The sequence below is a fragment of the Oncorhynchus tshawytscha genome, linkage group LG05 (assembly GCF_018296145.1).
Source record: "Oncorhynchus tshawytscha isolate Ot180627B linkage group LG05, Otsh_v2.0, whole genome shotgun sequence".
Taxonomy (NCBI): Eukaryota; Metazoa; Chordata; class Actinopteri; order Salmoniformes; family Salmonidae; genus Oncorhynchus; species Oncorhynchus tshawytscha.
Window position 1 is genome coordinate 36,760,619 of NC_056433.1, and position 23,088 is coordinate 36,783,706.

Sequence of the window (23,088 nt, forward strand, 5' to 3'; positions counted from 1 at the left end):
CAATTATTGCACAATTCCACTATTTGGATCCGTTTGTTTGACTTTTATTTTGAAGGCTATTCAACGATTGTTGCTCGCCGCTAATGCTGCTTATGTCACACGGGCGACAAGAAGAATCGCGTCGCAGTAGCTCCAAACGTTGTCAACAAGTATGCCAAATCTACCACGCCGAGCAAGCTCTGTCTGCTGATGAATTAAGGTAAATTGATACCTTCTGTGATATTTTAGATTTTTTTTATGCGAAGATATTGCTACGTTATAATGGTTATTTCAGTTTTTGTAGCGAGGGGAAAAGTCAACTCGATGTTGTTGTGCTACAATGGCTAGCGCGTTAACGTTAGTAACGTTAGTTAGGTTAGCTGCCTGCCCGAGTTGGCGCAAAAGGCGTAACTAGCTAAATCGTTTACGATAAACAACTGGTTTGCAGGGCTAGCTACAGTAGTGTCTGTTTTGCTGACAAATCCGGAATTTGGGCTGTCTGCTCGGACAGAGTAACAGTAGTGGAGTTTGTGTGCACTAACTCTGCCGTGGCTCGTTGGTCCAAAGCCAGTGATTTGTATATTGGTCAAAGCCTATGGGGACATTTTGTGCGTTTTTGATTTCATCAGTGTTTTAAACATTGGCTAAAGGTAATGTGAACTGACTGGTTGTGTCATAGAAAAAAACGTATAACATCTACTCAACCTATGTTAACCTCAGAACCTTTTATTTTCTGCTTTATCCCAAAAAATAGTTTTTATTTGTATTTCCCCTGCGCTGCACCAACAAGCCATGGGGTTAACTCATTTTCATTTTATGACCACAAACTGGCGAGTTCTATAGATACATCAGTCTTGGATGCTCTAATACTAGCTTTTGATCTGTTATCTTAGTAGCTAACTAGCTAGTCCGAGTGGTTGTGTTGATGTGGGCACTTTTTTTTTTAGTAATAGATTGAACCAGAATCTGGCTTTACAGGAGATGTTGAATATCCAAGGCCATATTCTGGTCCAGTCATAGAGGTTCTACTACCCAGCACAGCTTTGTTAATCCACTAAATCTATGCCTACATTTATGCCTGTTTTACCATTAAGTTCCTGGTTTTCCAGCTTGATTGCGCCTGCAATTGTCCTTGTTTGTGCCTGTGTCAACTATGGAGACAACTCAAGTGACTTTGGCAGTTAGGGGAGACACATCCCCAGGTAAGACCAACCCCTACTGCAGGGCAGCAGACTCATCTGAAACAAGAAGACTATTCAATTCAAGACAACTTTATTCAGAAAGATTGACAACGAACCAGACAGTCAGGAATGTCAGCTTTTAGTTCATCTCAGTTAGCTGACCCGGAACTAAAATCTTGAGTAAGTTGGTCAGATTCTCGATTTACGTAGTTTGTCCACGAGAGTTTAGCTGAAAAGCACTTGATCATTAGAGCCTGATGAGAGAGAGTGTGTGTGTGGTGAATGTCTACAGTTATGACTTGTTTAATTGAACGTAATAATATGGTGTATGACTAGGTGAGGTGATAGCTGTGGTTGGTAGCTGTGAAGCTTTAGGAGGCTGGTGCCATCAAAGAGCTGTGACCCTACAACCGGTTGAACACGATGGGTAAATATCACTTAACTTTTGAATATGCTATGGTCTGAATGATTTCTGTGTGTTTAAGTAATTCAACATTGTGCCGGCTCCGATGGTAAGAGCATGGCGCTTGCAACGCCAGGGTTGTGGGTTCGATTCCCACGGGGGACCAGAATGAACATGTATGCGCTCACTACTGTAAGTCGCTCAGGATAAAAGCGTCTGCTAAATGACTCAAATGTAAATATTCTGTTCCTTCCCTAGCACATTGTGGAAGAGGACCGTCAGTGTGCCCAGAGGTGCTGTGCCAACCTATCGTTACTTCAAAGGCCACTTCCTGGAGTCAAAGGTGAGCTCATCTTTTTATGTACGGTCAGCGTGTGAAGTAATCGGACATATTAAAGAAGTGACCTATTTGATTGTGTTTTGGCCTATTCAAATTCTAGTACCGTAACGTTAGAAAGCATGAGGTTAGCTACGCTACAGCCGTTTTTAAAGATCATTCGTGGGTTATTTAGCTCACTTTCCCCACATCTGTGTTGATCCCCTCTAGCTCACATCAGTGCAGTTTTTCCGTAATGCTCAGAGGAGAGTGTCCATGCCTGGAGCTCTGCCAGCTGGCTAGAAGCTGAGCTTGGATTTGAGCACGGGACGCGAGCCTCTCCCCCTTGTCTATCCTAGCGCAGCATTAAACAACACGGAAGTTGGAACACATACAGCGTGTTCTTCACCACTCCAGTTATTCATGTCGGTATGCAACGTTCCCGATACGTCCATCTTGGACGTTCAAATTACACCATTTTTTAAAACAAAGCTTTCCCTCATACAGAGAGAGAGCGTCAGGCTGTTATATGTCCTACAGAAAGCGGCATATGAAGCAACGCTGTCACACCCGTGATACGACGCGGAAACGAGGCAAAGCAAACTCATTTGAACAGTGCCGTCTCTCCGCCTGCTCTGAACTACTGCCAGTGGACAAACGGCGTTGCTAACTCGTCAAAGAGCATACGATCTTGACTCATGGGTGGAGCCCACACATTCAGATAGGCCAGTTGTAACGACAACACATTTTTCATGTCTCTGGGGTCTAAAACTGTGACCACATACAGTTTTGCTTGTTTTTACAGTTTGTCATTTTAAAGGCTTTGTTTACTTTGCACCATTAATGGCAGATCTAACCCAAATAATACCTAATACCAAATACTGTAGCAGATCAATTTTGCTAAAAAAAATATATATAAATAAAAACATACAATCTTTCAGAATATTAGATATTTTAGCGTAGCTGAAGAGATGATGTTCAAGTTCTTCCACCTACCGACTAATGAATCCCTTTTTCAGATTTCAACCAATAGTGGCTTGCTAATTGGTGACTATACCTTTGAGACCAAAGTGAACATTGACTGTATTTGATAAGTCTTAATGCTCTACTAAACATTGGCATTGCAGAGTGCAGGTGGTCCCTGTCAGGTGATAGTCACTAAGTGGGAGACCCATCAGCAGCCACGTCTGATGAGCCCCACAGGTATATACACCAGAACAATACCCGGCTTGGTTTGGGGGAAATGTACAGTATCTATGCTTTGCTGAGGCAAGTGGGTTGGAGGCCACATTGTGTTGTTTTAACTAGAATGTTCTAGAGTGGAGGAAATGCTAGTAGATGTGACCACTCAAACTCAGACAAAACAAAAGACTCAGACAAAGGTCATTCAAAATCAGCTTAATAGTAAACGATTGAAGAAACCATATTTTTCCCCCTAAATCCTTCCACCTGACACTTTTTGGACAATGTTTAAAACAAACCTTTTTGTGCTGTTGGATGTTATGTCTGTAAAAGGCCTCATGCCTGTTTATTATCTTGCAGAATCGCACCTTGATATTGACGATGGCCAATTTGGATTCCACAGTAAGTCAAATAATTACATCACGTCTTGATTAATCCATTTTTGGGAAATAATCATTGTCTCGCTGTTGTATGGAAAATACATTGGCCATGTAATGATAAAATATAATTGCAGTCTCTTCTTCACCCCATTGCACAGGTGAACTAGGAAAAAGCCAATTTGACATTGAATGCAAAGAGCTCAGGGTAGTCCTTTTGTTATGCACTAAGGCCCAGATCCCGACCAGGGTTAAGCACGCCTAAATGAAACGTTATTCCTTTTGATGTGCTTTTCTCTTTTTATGCCTTGTCTGCTCTTGAACGTAAGCATGAGAATAGCATGCTATTCACCCACTATGTTTATTTGAGTGCCACCTCAAACAAAAAGGTGTGCGGGGGTGTCGACCAACTGCGTCATATTCTGACCTTGACTTAATTCCCCAATAATTCCACCACGTTTACGCACAAGGAAACAAATGAATATGGTCTAGCAAACATACCGCTTCCTAGTGGGGAAAAGCGTCAACATTCTTTTCTGATAGAAGTACCACCTTCCTCCATGAACTGTAAATGAGTAATCCGTTTGGAGAAGGGGATTGTAAAATACACATAGCAATTGTTTTAGTGGATCATATTAGGTTAATGCTGTTCAATAATTTGGGATGTGTATTAGAATCATTGTGGAACTCAGTCCACACGTAGGTTAAACCTGGAGCCTGGCGCCCGGTTCACGGACGGTTCGCACGGACTGGACCTCTGTCATACAGTTCCATGATTGATGGGCTTTGAAGAACAATCCTGTTATATGCTTATTTCATGGATTGAACTTGAACAGGACAACTTTCAGGATCAATCAAACTACTGTCATTTTTTAAAGTTCCTCCAATATTACTTGTGTAACTGTTTGAAGAGCCTTTATTTTATTATTTGTGATTCATACATGCGCTCCTAATCCTAAAATGCTCATAAATGGTCTACAAAATCAGAGTATTTATGAAATATTTTTATTTATTTATCATTTGGTGCTGAAACGGAGATGAATAAGCATAGTGGATTTCTTTCATGAATCCCTATATTCTGAACCCATTTTCTATTGACTATGTCGACAAAATTCGAATCAAATGCGCACCCTATTTAAAGGGATAGCTTAAGATAAATGTACTGAAAACCCTATTGAACCGAAAACTCCATGAGAATCAGTTGGCCCTGCAAGTGTGGGAGGGTTTTCAGCGGTTGAATGAAATATATTCAGTGTGCGCAAGGTAGCCACACCTGCAGAGCGCGTTATACGACTACATAAGCTAAGGCGGCTGGGTAGCCTAGTGGTTAGAGTGTTGGACTAGTAACCGAAAGGTTGCAAGTTCAAATCCCCGAGCTGACAAGGTACAAATCTGTCGTTCTGCCCCTGAACAGGCAGTTAACCCACTGTTCCTAGGCCGTCATTGAAAATAAGAATTTGTTCTTAACTGACTTGCCTAGTTAAATAAAGGTCAAATAAAAAAGTCTGAATACTGAGAAGTGGGTAGAGGAAAGGTATACATTTCTTATGTCGGGATCGGGCCCTAAAAACAAGATGAAGATTAACTAAGGGCTCATAAACTGCTAATCACAAACTAAGTACTTAAAGAAAATACTGTAGGAGCCTATGCTAAATACCTGAGGTATGACTCAATCCTTTGGTGGAACTGAACTCTTCACAGATTACATGTAAAACACTTCCCCATTAGAGACGGTTAGTTATCTGGTAGTAGAACATACTGATTGAAGTGAATTTGACTGTCTCCCCAACCTACAGTTGACTCAGTGTTTGAACAATTCCTTTTATTCCCATAGCTCTTCTCTCAAACTCAAAGTGCTTTGTGTTGTTTTGCGGATAGCGAACCTCACCCACCACCAATATGTACTGTTACTCACCTGGGTGAATTCAACGGTAGCCATTTTGTGCCAGAATGCTTACCACCTGTTTCCCTGCAACTCCTCTCTGCAGACGGCTCAGTGTGTATGGACTCTGGGTGGCTGACGTGCCAGACAGAGATCCGTCTGCGTCTGCACTTCTCCAAGACGTCTCCCGTATCCATCACCAAGAAGAAATACAAGAAGTCTCGCTTCAGGTGAGAGCAAGAGATGTGGCTCCTATTCACAATATAAGCATTTACGCAAATGCCCATAGAATTGATCCCAAAATAACTCATGGGATCAAACCAAATATGGCTTTAAAATAAACAGCTACACCTTTTATGGATGAAATATGCAGCCGTAAATACACTAGTCTATCGGTCATAGTCACACCTTTTCAGATCCTCTCCCCTTTTTGACCTGTGACCTTTCCCATCTGTCCCCAGGATCAAGCTGACGCTTGAGGGTGTGGAGGAGGAGGATGATGAAGATGAAGAGCCGGAGCAGAGTGCAGCGTCATGGCACAAGATGACCACCACGCTGGAGACCAGTATGATCAGTGGAGATGGGTACAAGTCCCGCCACTCCCAGCCTGAGTGTGGTTACGCCCTGGAGGCCTCACAGTGGACAGAGTACATCATCCACTCCATGGACCCCGACAACCTAGAACTCACCTTTGACTTCTTTGAGGTACAGTTCACAGCAGGATCAATATATTCGCCAGTTGACAATTATGAGCACTATGGAAACAACTGCTTTGTGTTGTAATGTTTACATACTATTTTACTGTGTGTATAATATATAAATTTGGGGTCACTTAGAAATGTCCTTGTTTTTGAAATAATAATTTAAAAAAATAAAAATCCATTTAAAATAACATCAAATTGATCAGAAATACATTGTTAATATTGAAAATGACTATTGTAGCTGGAAACTGATTTTTAATGGAATATCAACATAGGCGTACAGAGGCCAAGTATCAGCAACCATCACCCCTGTGTTCCAATGGCACGTTGTTAGCTAATCCAAGTTTATCATTTTAAAAGGCTAATTGATCATTAGAAAACCCTTTTGCAATCATGTTAGCACAGCTGAAAACTGTTGTCCTGATTTAAAGAAGCAATAAAACAGACCTTTAGACTAGTTGAGTATCTGGAGCATCAGCATTTGTGGGTTCGATTACAGAATCCTAACGGCCAGAAACAAAGCACTTTCTTCTGAAACTCGTCAGTCTATACTTGTTCTGAGAAATGAAGGCTATTCCATGCAAGAAATTGCCAAGAACCTGAAGGTCTCGTACAGCACTGTGTACTACTCCCTTCACAGAACAGCGCAAAATGTCTCTAACCAGAATAGAAAGTGGAGTGGGAGGCCCCGGTGCACAACTGAGCAAGAGGACAAGTACATTGGAGTGTCTAGTTTGAGAAACAGACCCCCGGACAAGGGTCCCTGCTCATCTGCATGAATGTGCCTCAGGCATGCTGCAAGGAGTCATGAGGACTGCAGATGTGGCCAGGGCAATAAATTGCAATGTCCGTACAGTGAGACTCCTAAGATAGCGCTACAGGCCGGACAGGTGATCATCCTCGCAGTGGCAGACCACGTGTAACAACACCTGCACTGGATTGGTACATCCGAACATCACACCTGCAGGACAGGTACAGGATGGCAACAACAACTGCCTGAATTACACCAGGAACGCACAATCCCTCCATCCGTGCTCAGACTGTCTGCAATAGGTTGAGAGAGGCTGGACTGAGGGCTTGTAGCCCTGTTGTAAGGCAGGTCCTCACCAGACATCACCGGCAACAACGTCGCCTATCGGCACAAACCCATCGTCGCTGGACCAGACAGGACTGGCAAAGATTGCTCTTCACTGACGAGTCGCAGTTTTGTCTCACCAGGGGTGATGGTTGGATTCGCCTTTATCGTCGCCGGAATGAGCGTTACAATCTCTAGTCAGGCCTGTACTCTGGAGCAGGCTCGACGTGGAGGGTCCGTCATGGTCTGGGGCGGTGTATCATCGGACTGAGCTTGATGTCATTGCAGGCAATCTCAACGCTGTGCATTACAGGGAAGATATCCGCCCTCATGTGGTACCCTTCCTGCAGGCTCATCCTGACATGACCCTCCAGCATGACAATGCCACCAGCCATACTGCTCGTTCTGTGCGTGATTTCCTGCAAGACAGGAATATCAGTGTTCTGCCATGGCCAGCGAAGTGCCGGGATCTCAATCCCTTTGAGCACGTCTGGGACCTGTTGGATCGGAGGGTGAGGGCTAGGGCCTTTCTCCCCAGAAATGTCTGGGAACTTGTAGGTGCCTTGGTGGAAGAGTGGGGTAACATCTCACAGCAAAAACTGGCAAATCTGGTACAGTCCATGAGGAGGAAATTATTATTTACCTTGGCAAGTCAGTTAAGAACAAATTCTTATTTTCAATGACGGCCTAGAACAGTGGGTTAGCTGCCTGTTCAGGGGCAGAACAGCTCGGGGATTTGAACATGCAACCTTTCGGTTACCAGTCCAATGCTCTAACCACTAGGCTACCTGTTAGGAGAATTATGTTCTCCAGGTACATTACCCAATCGAATTATATTACTCTGTCTGTAAACCAGAATTTGTAAGATCCTGGTCAAATGAAACAAACGGAGGCCCAGCTAAATGGTTAAAAGGTTTATTCACGGAACGTTCTGAAGTCAAGAAAACAAATCAATTCATTTTATGCTGACTTCTCACGCCCACACATACACACACTGTCTGTCTCACTTCCCAGCCGACAGAGATAGTGACTTTGTCCTTGAGACGTACTCCCCGTTCTCTCCCAAATCTCTAGTCAGGTCGGCACCGAAAACAGACAGTCTGTTTAAAATACCATAAAGGTATTTGTTTTACCCTAATTCTGACTAGGACTACACATTAATTGATTATGATTTCATACATTCTAATCAATTCCATACAATTATATGTTTCAGGGCGGAATATTCTAATCATTCAATTAACAGACAATTCTCACCTTTCACTACCCTGCCGTAATTAATGCAAAGGGTGGTCACACCAGATACTGACTGTTACTTTTGATTTTGACTCCCCCCTTTGTTCAGGGACACATTATTCAATTTCTGTTAGTCACATGTCTGTGGAAATTGTTCAGTTTATGTCTCAGTTGAATCTTTTGTTCATACAAATATTTACACATGTTTAGTTTGCTGAAAATAAACGCAGTTGACAGTGAGAGGACCTTTCTTTTTTTGCAGAGTTTAGTTGATTGTATTAAAACACACAGGGTGTGTCTATTTATGGAAAAATGCATGTTTAAAAAAAAATATATTTCAAAGAACTGTTCTCCCAAATATTTTTTTCTTAAACGTGCATTTTTCCATAGACACATCCTGTGTGTTTGAACAGCCCGTCTGTGTGTGACGTATTCTAGTCTTGGCTCATCCTATGTAAACTTCTGTACACACTCTATTCCCCTTTTATGTAGATCTATCACTCGTTCTGTTATTTAACATTTTGGATTTGTGTTGCTAGGTATTACTGCAATGTTGGCGCTAGAAACACAAGCATTTCGTTGCGCCTGCGATAACCGTTTGCAAATCCGTGTAAACCACCAATACATTTTTGATTTTGTAGGTGTACTCCCAAACCACTATTGTACCAAAAAAGGAGCGTTGGGCCCCTGTATGTGTACGATAGTGGGTGTATTAACCCTTTCCTCCCTTTCTACAGGAAGACATGGGCGAGCACGTGATGCCAGGGGATGCCCACCCAGGGACGGCGGGTACGGCCTGCCTCCTCTCCTCATTCTTCGTGGAGAGTGGCAAGGACACTGGCGTGGTCACTCTGCCCATCATGAAACGCAACTCCAGACAGACCCTGGGCAAAGTCCGAGGTGAGCAACCCTACCCCCTTCCGCAGTCGAGTCGTCTGGTAGAAGCATAGAACATTTCAACTAAGTTGCTTGAGATGCATCCATGTAACTCTGACTTCTTTGTAAATCAGATGTCTATCGATGGGGGATTTGCACAAAACTTGGTTCGGCTACGGGACTTATTGCACTTCTCTGTCACTCTTCGAGAAATATAGGATGTACTAAAGAGAAATCAATCACTAGGATGCAGCCTGTATTGGCTGACAGGTCTTTGACTTTTTACCAGACGTGGAACTAGAGTACTGTAAGTCGGCGTGTATAGCTCCTCCCGCAGACCTTTTCCCGACGTAAACAATCAGCTCTCCCTTTAGCGTGTAACTGTCAAACAAGATGGGGGGGAGGGACAGGAACTAGAATATAAATAAAGGGTTGGCTGACTTGAGATGACTTGGGGCCACAGGGTTAGCTAAGATGTTTCCCGGGTAAAAAGCAAGCTTAGATTTAAAGTAAATGAACGAGTACACTTCACCTTTTTTTAATGTATTTTTTTAAACAATGTATTTTTCTATTCCAGTGGACTACCTGGTGATCCGTCCTATCGAGGGACTGCAGTGTGACATGAGCTCCTCCTTCACCAAGTACTGGAGGAAGAGGAGTGCCCCCCTGGACGTGGGCCACAGAGGGGCCGGCAGCACACACGCAGCCAAGTGAGAGAAACGCGCACACGCTTTACATAATAGATTATTAGAAGTTGTTAAATGTGTGCGTGTGTTGACGCAGGACTCTAGGAAGGGCCTAATCATAAGAGCACAAAGACCCTTTCATACTTTGTTTATTGACTGTTTGAATGCAATTGTTCCGTCCCGTATGACTTCAAAGTTGCAGTGCAGGTTAGGACATGCTCAGTCCGAGTGCACATCAACAGAGGAAGTCACGGTCAACGAACAGCGAAGGGTTGCCTCTGAATCTCAGCTAGGAGTTGTGTGTGTGTGTTAGCGTGCAGGTCATTAACTAGTAGTCTGATCATACACTTCATACTTCACAAGATTACGTCTATCTTTTATACTGTACATCGTGATTTGGATGTCTTTGGTTTTTTTTGCCTAAAAATGTCTGGTTTTTCAGACATACCAAAGTCAGGGAGAACACCATTGCTTCGTTCAAAAGTGCTGCCAATCATGTGAGTATTCCCACGTGGAGTGTTAAAAAGAAAAAACAACAACAAAAAACCAGAAAAATAAACATTTTCATCTTGACCATCTAAATGTCTCTCTGATCTGTTGTTGCATCAGACTTGACTGCATGTGTGTTTCTGCAGGGGGCTGCCTATGTGGAGTTCGACGTCCATCTCTCCAAGGACTGTGTCCCCATCGTGTACCACGATCTCACCTGTTGCATCTCCACTAAGAAGGTTAACTGAAACAAATCCAGTTTTGTTTTCTGTTTCAACAATACCATCCGATGCACTCTGGACAGCAGGGTTCCCCCAAACTCAGCCCCCCCCACCTGGGTGCACCTTTGTTTTTCCCTAGCGCAGCACAGCTGATTCAAATAACTAACTCATTATTTGAGTCAGCTGTGTAGCGCTAGGGCATAAACCAGAACGTGTGTCCCCAGGGATGGCCCGCAGGACCGAGTTTGGGGGAACCCTGCTGTACAGCATCCTTGCTTTACTTTTTCCTCTCTTCCTCCTGTCAGAAAGGAGACAAGCACTCTTTGGAGCTGTTTGAAGTGCCGGTCAAAGATCTCACATACGACCAGCTACAGCAGCTCAAGGTAAAAGCTCTGCTAGCTACTGGCTTCTCCTTTACTAGTGAATACGCTCAGAAGCCAGTTGTTGAACAGTTCATATGAAGAGTCCTTTGGAGACGGTATGTGGATGTCTTGATTTGATTTTAATCTTATGTAGTCTGTGGTTTGTCACTATTTTAAGAATAGGCAAAAGTGACGTGGTATGAAGGATGACTTTTGTGTTTGATCTACAGCTGGGCCATGCTTCTGCCTTGAAGGTGAACGACAACAAAGGTATATTCTCTTCTGTTTCGTTAACTACGTAAATGATTTATCCTTAAGGCAAACAATGCTCTCATCCTCTACTCTTGCAAAGCCATAGTTGTTTTAGAAGTTATAGATTAACTGACAATAATTCCAATTGGTATGGTGAAGAATGAACCTATGTCCTCTGCTTGTCATTGTGTAAAGCAGTTGAATGTGAACCAGCAGAGCAGGTGCTGTGTGTGTGTGTGTGGTGAAGTACATGGTTTACTCCCGCTTTGCTTCTTAGATGACGACGACGAGGAAGAGGTTGACGAACACCAGCCCTTCCCTTCATTCTCACAGGTAAATGACCACTTGCGAGGTTCCTGAAAGTGTGGACTAGCTCATCCCACCCTTGAGGTTCTGTTACAACTGCGCCCCTATGTCATCTTCCAGATCTTCCATGCAGTGCCTGAAAATGTGGGCTTCAACATCGAGCTGAAGTGGATTTGTCAGATGAAGGTATGTACAGCCAGTCTGTGATACTGGTGATGAAGTCATTAGTTGGTCATGCCAGAAAGGACAAAAGTGGCTGTATTATCTGACCCGACCTATAACCTATTTCAGTATCTCCTGGATTTCAAAGGGAGTTCTGGTGATGTTTGCGCACAAATTTGCTTGATATTCGCTGCGGCAATTCTGACATTTTTGCAAGGCAGTAGGTGCTGGATTTGAGCAATTTGTTGCGAAAATGCGCTGATGAGGGAAGAAGTTTGTCGTGTGGCTTGATTGAACTATATTATACGGTAAATGTGCGTTGATTGGGTGACATTGCAAGCCCTCTTTTTGTACTGCAGCGATAGGTTAGTTTTATGCGACAATTTGACTCTTTTATACAGCGATGTGCTGATTGCTCAAATTTGCAAGCTCGCGCATAATATGCAGGCAATTGTTGATTTTGCTAAACAAATTGCCATCTCAGACAGCTATTTGTTCTTTTAGGGTTTGGGCTTGTGGTTCAAAGTGAAATAGGAAAGCTTTGTACTTTTTTGTAAATCCAAACATGGTCCGACAGTAACAACCCTTTTTCTCATTGTAATGTTGTGGTATTGTCTTCAACAGGATGGTTCGTGGGAAGGAAACCTGTCCTCGTACTTCAACATGAACCTGTTCCTGGACATCATACTGAGCTGTGTGCTGCAGAGAGCCGGCAAGAGACGCGTCGTCTTCTCCTGCTTCGACCCCGACGTCTGCACCATGTAAGCACTACTCAAGGGCGTCGAACTTTCATCCTGCTGCACAGTTGCTATGGAAGCTCTAGTCTTGAATGTCAGGTTAACTTGTCATTTGAGGATAAAAGGTTCAGCTAAATGATTTAAAGTAGCGTGATTGTCAACATACAGGTAAATGCCCAAATAAAAGGGAACCCTGACAGTTTCTTAATAGGGCGTTTGGCCACCCACCAACAGCTTCATTGCCCATTGGCATAGATTCTACAAGTGTCTGCAGGGCACCACTGACTTTTTCAGTTGGTGGAATCCTCCCCTGCAAAAATTGTGCAGCGTCCCACAATACAATACATTTGAGTCCTCTTATAAAGTAATTTCACAATGCTTTATTGACATGTGTAATAGACTGCTGAGATGTTAGATGTAACAACTTATTTATTGAGTACCATGTCCAAGTAGGAATGCATGATTTAAATATATTTTGATATGCAACCTAATTCAGTGATTGTCATGAATTTTGGGTTGACATTTAAAGCACAGTTTTTATTTTTACTGTGAAAATAGGACTCAAATGTTTTTTTTTTTTTTTGGGGGGGATTGAATTTGCCTTCATCTTTATGTGCATTAATATTATACAGGTCTAATTCAATTGGTGCCAATTCATCACCTGAGGAAGTAAACTCAAAACACATTAGCTAGATCGCTAACTCTAAATATAACGACCTACTGCTTGTGGCTATGTATTAATCTAACAGTAAATATAATGTCCTAATAAAAACAACTTTGCAATGAGGCTTAGTGCACTTGCGTTGGCCGATGAGCAATCTTTCTTCTTACAATTGAATTTTGAAATGTTATAGGGGCACACAAGGGAGGAGACCGTGTGAGAGGCTCGCTCATTACAGAAGGCAGGCACAGCAAATGCAATTCGCTGTTTAACAAATTCATGGTTGCAAAAAAATAAGGATGTTTTTGATTCAGGTGTCCAGGTAGAATGTGCAGCTCACACCAGTGCGACCAATTCAGAAACGCAAATAGCATGTGAAATTTGCGGCGCTCTCTGTATAAAAGCCGCTGTCTGTCGCTATGGATTACAGTTAGAACAAGCCAATCAATTTCAGCTCGAGTGGACAAGCTTGTTAAATTTTGGTGCGTGTCCAGTTTAAGGTATTGAGCAAAATACGGTATTGAGCAAAGTTACCTGAACACGTGATACTCCACACATACATTTTTATTTTTAGGTCTTCAAATTTCAGCATATTGTTTTGACACTGGGCAGAAATCCAAGACACGCAGAAGCAGCGACAGTGTCATTTTCAACTTGTTTTAGGAATATAAATAATACTTAAACAACAAATGAACAGGATTGTACTTCGTCAGGTAAACTACTGAATGAGACCAAAAATGTATTTATCCAGAAATCTGTTAGCCTGCTGAACTGAAGCCTAGTTTGCACAGTTGTAATTTGAATGTTGGACTGCCTATGACAAATGTTTTATGTGCCTGTTATAAAGGCTTAAATACGTAAGCTGTTAGTGTCTTAACGACCGTTCCACGGGGTGACGCGTAAGTGTAACCATAAATGTTGTCTTCTCCCCCAGGGTTCGTCAGAAGCAGAACAAGTACCCCATCTTGTTCCTGACCCAGGGCATCTCTGAGACCTATCCTGAGCTCATGGACATCCGCTGCAGGACCACACAGATCGCCATGAGCTTTGCGCAGAGCGAAAACATCCTGGTGAGTGGTGGAACTTGGATGTGGCGTTCAGTTGTTCGTTGACTAAGTCTCTGTACGAATGTAGCGGATCAGTAGACACTCTGACATCTGTCTGTCTATCTAGGGTATCAGTGCCCACACAGAGGAGCTGCTTCAGAACCTGGAGCACATCCGAGAGGCTCAATCTAAAGGCCTGGTGGTGTTCTGCTGGGGAGACCTCAACAATGACCACGACAACAGGACCAAGCTAAGGGAGCAGGGCATCGACGGACTCATCTATGACAGGTAAACATCTGGCTGAACAGGTAACTCCATTTTGGCTCATTTAGAGGCGGACACAGATGAAGCCTATATTCCTAGAATAAAAAGCACTTTCGATGGAGATTTGATCACGTTTTCTTTTTGTCCAGGACTAGGTTTAATGGAAACCACCCCATGCTGCTACTGCTGTTATACAGAAATCTATTCAAAAGGTTATTTTTGCAGGATCTTATCCTGAGCGACTTGCGTAAGTGCATACATTTTCGTACTGGTCCCCCGTGGGACTCAAACCCACAACCCTGGCATTGCAAGTGCCATGCTCTACCAACTGAGCCACTACCAACTGAGCTACATGCAACACAAGGTCTCCTTTGTGAGCACCTTTTTTGAGTTCTATTTATTCTGTTCACACTATCAACAGCCTGTAATACACACTGTCTCTCATACTGTTGACTGTTGATCAAGGTTCTTGATTTGACTTCTGTCAGCATTGCTTTTTACAGTCTCGCTGACACAAACACATCAGCACTTCAGTCAGTGTCGTGTGAACCCAATCAATCAGTGTATCAGTTAAGGACATCGTCATAGAGGTTACATAACCTAAGAACGCACAGCACCGTAGGCTATTATTGAATCACTTGGTGTTCCGCCACTGTAGCGAATGAATGTAATTAGGAACCTATGAAATCAGAAGAAAATAAATGTGTTACTTTCTGTAAAGTAGAGATGGCTGGGTCGGAGAGGGGCTTTGTTCAATGAACAGACAACGTCATGTGACCTGACCTCAGATAGAACTGGTTTTCTACTGCTTCAGCAGGCAACTTTTACGGAAATGACACACATTTGAACTATGGCTTGCGTGTTTGGTAAAGTCATTCAGTGGATTCCTGGTTTTCGGAGGTCCGTATTTCTTCCAGCTGTGTCGTATCATTGGAATAGACCAGAGCCCTTTTCTCCAGTCCCCTGTGTGTTGTCATGACAACTTGGAGTTGGTAGAATTTTCCCCTAGCCTCTGATACAGGGTCAGATATTCTTTCAACCCTCGTGATTTAAAGTAAGAATTTGGAGTAATGTAATCTGACCCTAGATCTGTGGTTGAGAGGGCAATTTCTACCTGTAGCTGATAAGTGTCTCTTTCTTTTAGAGTATGTTAAATCTGGTGGCCAAATCATGTCATTGACTCTACTGGTTCTCCTGATGCCAGTAATGTCTCTGATTCCTGGTTGTGCTGGTGTTTATATTTACTCACCCCCTATTTGGTTCCTCCTGACTACTGCCTGAATGAAAGGTCCCCTGTTCTGGTCACTGACTTGAACAGACCAGCAGGGTTCCATGACAATGATGCAAAACATTTCACTTCGAACTTAGCCTAGGTAGTTCTCCACACATTTTGGCATTGTTATGCCTTTCCTGGGATAATTTGCACTTTTTATGAAAGTGTGTAGCCAAATTTCACTAGACTTTAAATTCAAATATTAGGAAAGCAATGATTGGTCAACTGGCACCTCTGACAAATAAAATACATGTGCCTTGATGGTGCAGCTATATGACATTTTGAGGATCTGGGGACCCAGGCCAAATCTTTTCAGTCTCCTGAGGGGGAAAAGGTGTCGCCGTGCCCTCTTCACGACTGTCTTGGCGTGTTTGGACCATGATAGTTAGTTGGTGATTCTCAAACTGCTCCACTTCAGCTCGGTCGATGTTAATGGGGGCCTGTTCTGCCCTCCTTTTCCTGTAGTCCATGATCAGCTCTTTTGTCTTGTTCACATTGAGGGAGAGGAAGTCATCCTGGCACCACACTGCCAGGTCTCTGACCTCCTCCCTATAGACTGTCTCATCGTTGTTGGTGATCAGGCCTACCACTGTTGTGTCGTCAGCAAACTTGATGGTGTTGGAGTTGTGCTTGGCCATGCAGGCGTGAGTGAACAGGGAGTACAGGATGGGACTAAGCACCCATCCCTGATGAACCCCAGTGTTGAGGATCAGCGTGGCAGATGCGTTGTTGCCTATCTTTGCCACCTGGGGGTGGCCCGTCAGGAGGTCCAGGATCCAGTTGCAGAGGAAGGTGTTTATTCCTAGGGTCCTTAGCTTAGTAATGAGCTTTGTGGGCACTGGTGTTGAATGCTAAGCTGTAGTCAATGAACAGCATTCTCACATGGGTGTTCCTTTTGTCCAGGTGGGAAAGGGCAGTGTGGAGTGCGATTTGAGATTGGATCTGTTTGGGTGGGAATGCGAATTGGAATGGGTCTAAGGTTTCCCGGCATGATGACCAGCCTTTCAAAGCACTTCATGGCTACTGACGTGAGTGCTACGGGACGGTAGTCATTTAGGCAAGCTACCTTAACTTTCTTGGGTACAGATACTATGGTGGTCTGTTTGAACCATGTGGGTATTACAGACTCGGTCAGGATCAGGTTGAAAATATCAGTGAAGAGACCTGCCAGTTGGTCCGCACATGCTCTGAGTACACGTCCTGGTAATCCGTCTGGCCCCGTGGCTTTGTGAATGATGACCTGTTTAAAGGTCTTGCTCAGATCGGCTACATAGAGTGTGATCAGTCGTTTGGAACAGCTGGTGTTCTCATGCATGCTTAAGTGTTGCTTGCCTCTAAGCGAGCATAAAAGGCATTTAGCTTGTCTGGCAGGCTCGCGTCACTGGGCAGCTCGTGGCTCATTTCCCTTTGTAGTCCGTAATAGTTTTCAAGCCCTGCCACATTTGAGCTTCAGAGCCAGTGTAATCGGATTCAATCTTAGTCCTTTATTGAGGCTTTGCCTGTTTGATGGTTCGCCTGAGGGCGTAGGGGGATTTCTTATAAGTCTGGATTAGTGTCCCACTCCTTGAAAGCGGCAGCTCTACCCTTTAGCTCAGTGAGGATGTTGCCTGTAATCCATGGCATCTGGTTGGGATATGCACGTAGGGGACACCGTTGTCAATGCACTTATTGATGAAGCCGGTGACTGTGGTTATACTCCTCAATGCCATTGGATGAGTCCCTGAACATATTCCAGTCTGTGCTAGCTCAACAGTCCTGTAGGGTAGCATCCGTGTCATCTGACCACTTCCGTATTGAGCGAGTCACTGGTACTTCCTGCTTTCGTTTTTGCTTTTAAGCAGGAATCAGGATGATAGAATTATGGTCCGATTTGCCAAATGGAGGGAGAGCGGTATGTATCTCTGTGTGTGGAGTGAAGATGGTCTAGAGTTTATTTTAATTAGTTTTTTATTAAAAAAAAAAATGGGTTACACATGTGACCTGCTGGTAGAAATGAGGGAAAACATATTTAAGTTTCCCTGCATTAAAGTCTAGCCACTAGGGCGCTTCTTCTGGATGAACATTTTTTTGTTTGCTTTTATGGCCTTATACAGCTCATTGAGTGCAGTCTTACTGCCAGCATCGCTTTGTGGTGGTAAATAGACTGCTACGAATAATATAGATTAACTCTCTTGGTAGTGGATAAAGTTTGCCCCTTTTTTTATATATTCATGCATATATCAATTTTGTGTTCTGCTTTATCACTCCTGCGTACGACTCTTTAGTATTGGCCATTTCCAGACAAAGGCTTATGTTAAGTGCATGGTGTATACAGCACACAGACACTGGTTGTTTTTTTTTGGATGTCAGGTAGGCAGGCAGTGTGGCTGTAAGAACCTGTTTTTACAGTGAGCTGAAATCTGATCCATGGGTGTCTGTGCACTGAGATTATTACTAGAAGCTACTCCCTCCAGCGTTGTGCTACAACATTGTACAGTTGCTGATCATGTAAAAGTGAGTTAGATTTTATTGATAAGGTGATGTTGACATGCTATTGATTATGTAGATTAGCACTTTCTGTAGCCACTGAGGAACCAGATTCCAATCCTTATTAACCTCAACAGTGTTTTTGAACTTCCTTGTTCCCTGTTAAATCCTGAACTAGGATTGTGTACCTGTGGCAGTAATTCTGTCTCGACTGTGTCTTTGGCTCCTAATAACAGATGTTTTGTCCTCTTTTCTTTTCTGCTCCTTTTCTGCGTTTCACTCCAGGATCTGTGACGACCAGGTTGAGCAGGCCAAAGTCTTCAAAGTGGAGGAGCAGCACACTCTGCAGGAGACTCTGAAGAGCTTTGTGTGCTCCTGCTACTCCATCCCCTGCCAGGCGCCTATCTGCACTGCCAACTCCAAGGTTCACAACGGCAGTGCAGAGTCCGACTCGGGCCTCAGCTCTTCCTGAGCAACTGTCTGCCTCCGAAGGTTGTCTCTAGATAAGCATGCTAGACAGGACAGAAGCGGCAGTGAATATAGGCAGAATTTATGAGCAAGTGTACACTTTCTTTTTTCTTAGTTCGAGTTACATAGGAGCTACACTAGACGCTGAGAAAAACTGTCACTTTTTTTAACATGCTACACTGGAAGAGTAACTTTTTGCCAACGTGAGCCACTTTATCCTAATGCAGCTCACACTGGAGCACAATCCTGAAAATGGAACCAAGCCTGTCACAAAGCTGCTGTTCTTATTTAATGGTTTCATTTAAATTAGAAGTGTGTCACATTCTGCAAGAGTTACTCGTCCGGTGTTGCTTCTACATTAGGTGATTTTTTTTAATTTTTTAAAGCCCTTTTGTCCTTTTGTAGCATGGCCAGATATTGACAACCCCTTCCCAAACTGACATCCACTCTGTCCACTGAAGCAATATTCAAGCTGTGTCCAGATGTTTTCTCGCAGCTGTTTGTTTTAACTGGAAGGAGAAGGGTGTTTTGCCAAAAATGGCATCTGGTGTTTGTTATTAGGACTTCAGTTGAAAGACTGTGGGATATGCACCTCACAAAGGAATCCACATGTCTTCACTTGGAAATGAATGCCTACTCAAGGAATTTATTTTGAGCTTTATATTTTATTATGCCGATTTGCTAAATACAAATTGAAGGTAAAATGTACTGTATATTAGCTTTCCAGATTGAGCTTTTCTTATTGGTGACATCTGTGTACACGTATTGCAGTTCATGACTGATAACAGCCCACAGTTTGCCTTCAGCTTGCTGGTTTAATTTAGCTAAGATGTAGTTTTATGCGGATAATGATTTACCACACTAGTCTTACTTTTTTGCATCTGCATTATGGTTGTCCACATATGAAATAAGCCAGCATTTTACAGTGTTATTTTTGTTATATTTACTAATCTAATTTTGAATGGCAGTGGCTACAATTTATAATAGATTTTCAATAGAACAAGAGAATTTGGGACACTGACCAACTCTCTCGCTCAGGTGATTTTATTTTAAATTTGATGTGCATTTTATTTTTTTATTCAATGGTGCATTTGAACTTGTGCAAACTGATTTGTATTTAGGACTGCCCTGAGCTATGCCATTAATGAAGTGTCATTATTGGATGACCAGATAATGAACTGTTGCTACGGGTGCCTAAATCTGAACAGATTAATTTAATATTGCTTTAATGAACTGTTGAATACACATTTGTTTTTTTGTGGTTTTTTTGCTTTCAGCATCACTTTAAAATGTATGGGTGAGTTGTGAGCTCAATGTTCACCATTAGGGAGGGGTATATAGGTAACCCTTTGTACTGGCTAGATCTAATCCACTTAACTCACTCTAGCTGATTTGAAGGGAAGTAACGGTGTTTGCGCTACACATCAGAAAGCCTTGCTGGGGAAGTTGTATGAATGAACTAGTCTGACTGCCACTTGTTTTGAATCTCGTCATACCTCACTCTACTTAATGCAATAGAAGACCAAGATTGTTTCACATGGCACAGTTTTCCTGTCACATTGCAACTCGTTTTTCCTACCGGATGTATTTTGTTTGTACAGTCTTTTCTTTCTTTTTTTTAATGCACATTGAAGATGTAACAGTGTATATTTCCTAAATGGTGTACTGTGATATATCACTGGAAAACATAGACACAAGCACTGTCTGAGTTCGTTAAGTAAACTGACTTGACTCTTACCCCTACCTAGGTGTATGGAGTCATCATGCATGCCCTTCAGAGTGCTATGGGTGACTGGAATTGAGGGTCACTCATGTCACACCCTTGATACTGTCAGGACAATGCTAGCTAACTGATATGAAATGAATAAAATGATTTAAAAACATACTATTTTTGTAGGAGTTTCTGTCTTTTTTTAAAATATATTGCGATGGACATACTGGTAGGTACTAGTATGAGTGCTTTATTAGAGAAATAATGTTGGGTTTTTATGAATTTACATCCACTAGAGGCCTTCAGTTTTTGCCTGAAACTGTAGAAGAAACCCTGCAAAATATGGATGTGACATGATTTTTTTTTATTTGTGTGTGACTAAAAATCTTATTCCTAACTGGTTTGTTCTCCTGGGGCTGTTTAAAAAAAAAATGTATGGTCTGTTAGGAATACTTTTTGGTCCGGGAGACCGGCCCCTGGTGCCAGCAGACTGGCTGTTGGAGGATTTGAGGGTAAGAGAGTGAAACTTTATAAGAGAACTGTAAAAAGATCCCTCTAAATGAATTGAAATACTTACAATTTGAGTGGGGAAAGGGATACATGTAAATAAAATATTTTATGACATTGAAATATGCTTTTTTTTTTAAATCATAGAACAGTTATCAAAAATGTGAGTAATTACTTGAGTAGAATAAAGTAACATTTTCTAATTCACCATATTTGAACTTGTTCTGTAAACCGGTGTAAACTAAGAGTGAAATGCTTACTTACAGGTCCTTTCATCAATGCAGAGAAAAATAAAAGGATAACACAAGGAATTATTACAAAATGAGCAAAGATAACTGATATATATATTTATACATACACACGGGCATCCAGTACTGAGTTGATGTGCAGGGTTATGAAGCAATTGAGGTGTATATATGTACAAGTAGCACAGGTGCCGCATTAAATGGGGAATATGGGCTCATAGTAATTTCTGAAATGAAATGTATCGAACGCATCAAACACATGGTTGCCATGTGTTTGATACCATTCATTCCATTATTATGAGCCGTCCTCCCATCAGCAGTCTCCTGTGACATGTAGGTTGGGATGAAGTTATCAGGCAACAGGATAGACAATAAGTAGCAGCAGCGTATGTGATGAGTCAAAAGAGTTGGTGCAAAGGAGGGTCTATGCAGATAGTCCGGGTAGCAATTTGGTTAACCATTTAGTAGTCTTATGGCTTGGGGGTAGAAGCTGTTCAGGGTCCTGTTGGTTCCAGACTTGGTCTATTTTTATTTATTTTTTCCTTTATTTAACTAGGCAAGTCAGTTAAGAACAAATTCTTATTTTCAATGATGGCCTAGGAACAGTGGGTTAACTGCCTGTTCAGGGGCAGAATGACAGATTTGTACTTTGTCAGCTCGGGGATTTGAACTTGCAACCTTTCGGTTACTAGTCCAACACTCTAAACACTAGGCTATGCTGCCGCCCCAAAGAATTGGTACTGGTACTGCTTGCCGTACGGGAGCAGAGAGAACAGTCTATGACTTGGGTGGCTGAATTCTTTGATCATTTTTAGGGCCTGACACCACCTGGTATAGAGGTCTTGGTGGGCAGGGAGCTCGGCCCCAGTGATGTGCTGGGCCGTACACACTTGCTGTAGTGTTGTTGTATGTGTCGAACTGCTTTGCTTTATCTTGGCCAGGTCGCAGTTGTAAATGAAAACTTGTTCTCAACTAGCCTACCTGGTTAAATAAAGGTGAAATAAATAAAGATAAAGTGCCTTGCGATCATACGTAATGCAGCCAGTCAAGATGCTCTCAATGGTGCAACTTTTTGAGGATCTGAGGGCCTGTGCCAAATTTTTTCAGTCTCCTGAGGGGGGAAGCGACATTGTCGTGCCTTCTTCACGACATTGGTGGTGTATGTGGATCATGTTAATTTCTTAGTGATGTGGACACCGAGGAAGCTCTCGACTCGCGCCACTGCGGGGACAAAATCGCCTCCTTTGTCTTGCTGACTTTGAGGGAAAGTTTGTCTTGGCACCACACTGCCAGGTCCCTGACCTCCCTCAGGGGGCAGCAGGTAACCTAGTGGTTAGAGCGTTGGGCCAGTAACCAAAAGGTTGCTGGATTGAATCCTGAGCTGACAAGTAAAAAATATTTTGTTTTGCCCCTGAGCAAGGCAGTTAACACACTGCTCCGAGGGCGCCGAAGACATGGATGTCGATTAAGGCAGCCCCTCGCACCTCTCTGATTCAGAGGGATTGGGTTAAATGCGGAAGACACATTTCAGTTGAAGGCATTCAGTTGTACAACTAGGTACCCCTCTTTTCCTCCCTAAGGGCGGTCTCGTCGTTGTCGGTCATCAGGCCTACCACCGTCATGCTCGTCAGCAAACTTAGTGATTGTGTTGGTGTTGTCCGCAGCCACGCAGTCATGGGTGAACAGGGAGTACGGGAGGGGACTAAGCACGCACCCCTGAGGGGTCCCTGTGTTGATGGTCAGCTTGGCCGATGTGTGGGTGCCTACACTCACCACCTGGTGGCCGGCCCATCAGGAAGTCCAGGATCCAGTTGCAGAGGGAGGTGTTCAGTCCCAGGGTCCTGAGCTTGGCGGGCACTATGGTGTTGAACGCTGAGCAGTAGTCAATGAACAAGCAATCTCACATAGGTGTTCCTCTTATCCAGGTGTGAAAGGGCAGTGTGGACTGCAATTCTTTGTATTGCTGTGTCAACATGTATGGAAGGGGGTGCCTGTATTTCTCTTTAGTTCTATGCATGCCCATCACA

General features: G+C 43.1%; 1 protein-coding gene across 3 annotated transcripts; it reads left to right on the top strand.

Annotated features, from left to right (window-relative positions):
• Positions 1–67: 67 nt before the first annotated feature.
• On the top strand, positions 68–20,483 carry LOC112250575 (glycerophosphocholine phosphodiesterase GPCPD1). 3 transcript variants are annotated; one of them, XM_024420845.2, is made up of 20 exons: positions 68–199; positions 1,089–1,181; positions 1,497–1,587; positions 1,822–1,906; positions 3,007–3,082; positions 3,422–3,463; positions 5,427–5,550; positions 5,782–6,025; positions 9,067–9,229; positions 9,783–9,915; positions 10,334–10,388; positions 10,527–10,619; positions 10,907–10,984; positions 11,194–11,233; positions 11,493–11,548; positions 11,642–11,707; positions 12,308–12,444; positions 14,016–14,151; positions 14,255–14,415; positions 18,416–20,483. In XM_024420845.2, exons 2-20 carry the CDS (start codon positions 1,133–1,135, stop codon positions 18,600–18,602), a joined length of 2,016 nt encoding a protein of 671 aa, XP_024276613.1. In that variant the 5' UTR covers positions 68–199; positions 1,089–1,132; the 3' UTR covers positions 18,603–20,483. The 3 variants fall into 3 exon arrangements, with proteins under 3 accessions (XP_024276613.1, XP_024276612.1, XP_042177793.1); XM_024420844.2 differs by having other exon boundaries at positions 80–1,181; XM_042321859.1 differs by lacking the exon at positions 3,007–3,082 and having other exon boundaries at positions 82–1,587.
• The last annotated feature ends 2,605 nt before the right edge of the window (positions 20,484–23,088 follow it).

What these genes read in the sequence shown, in the direction of transcription:
- LOC112250575 (XM_024420845.2), top strand. Translation starts at nt 1,133, where the DNA reads ATGGAGACAACTCAAGTGACTTTGGCAGTTAGGGGAGACACATCCCCA. An exon ending in GACCCTGGGCAAAGTCCGAG is followed by an intron (nt 9,230 to 9,782) that starts GTGAGCAACCCT and finishes TTTCTATTCCAG; the next exon opens with TGGACTACCTGGTGATCCGT. An exon ending in GACCCCGACGTCTGCACCAT is followed by an intron (nt 12,445 to 14,015) that starts GTAAGCACTACT and finishes CTTCTCCCCCAG; the next exon opens with GGTTCGTCAGAAGCAGAACA.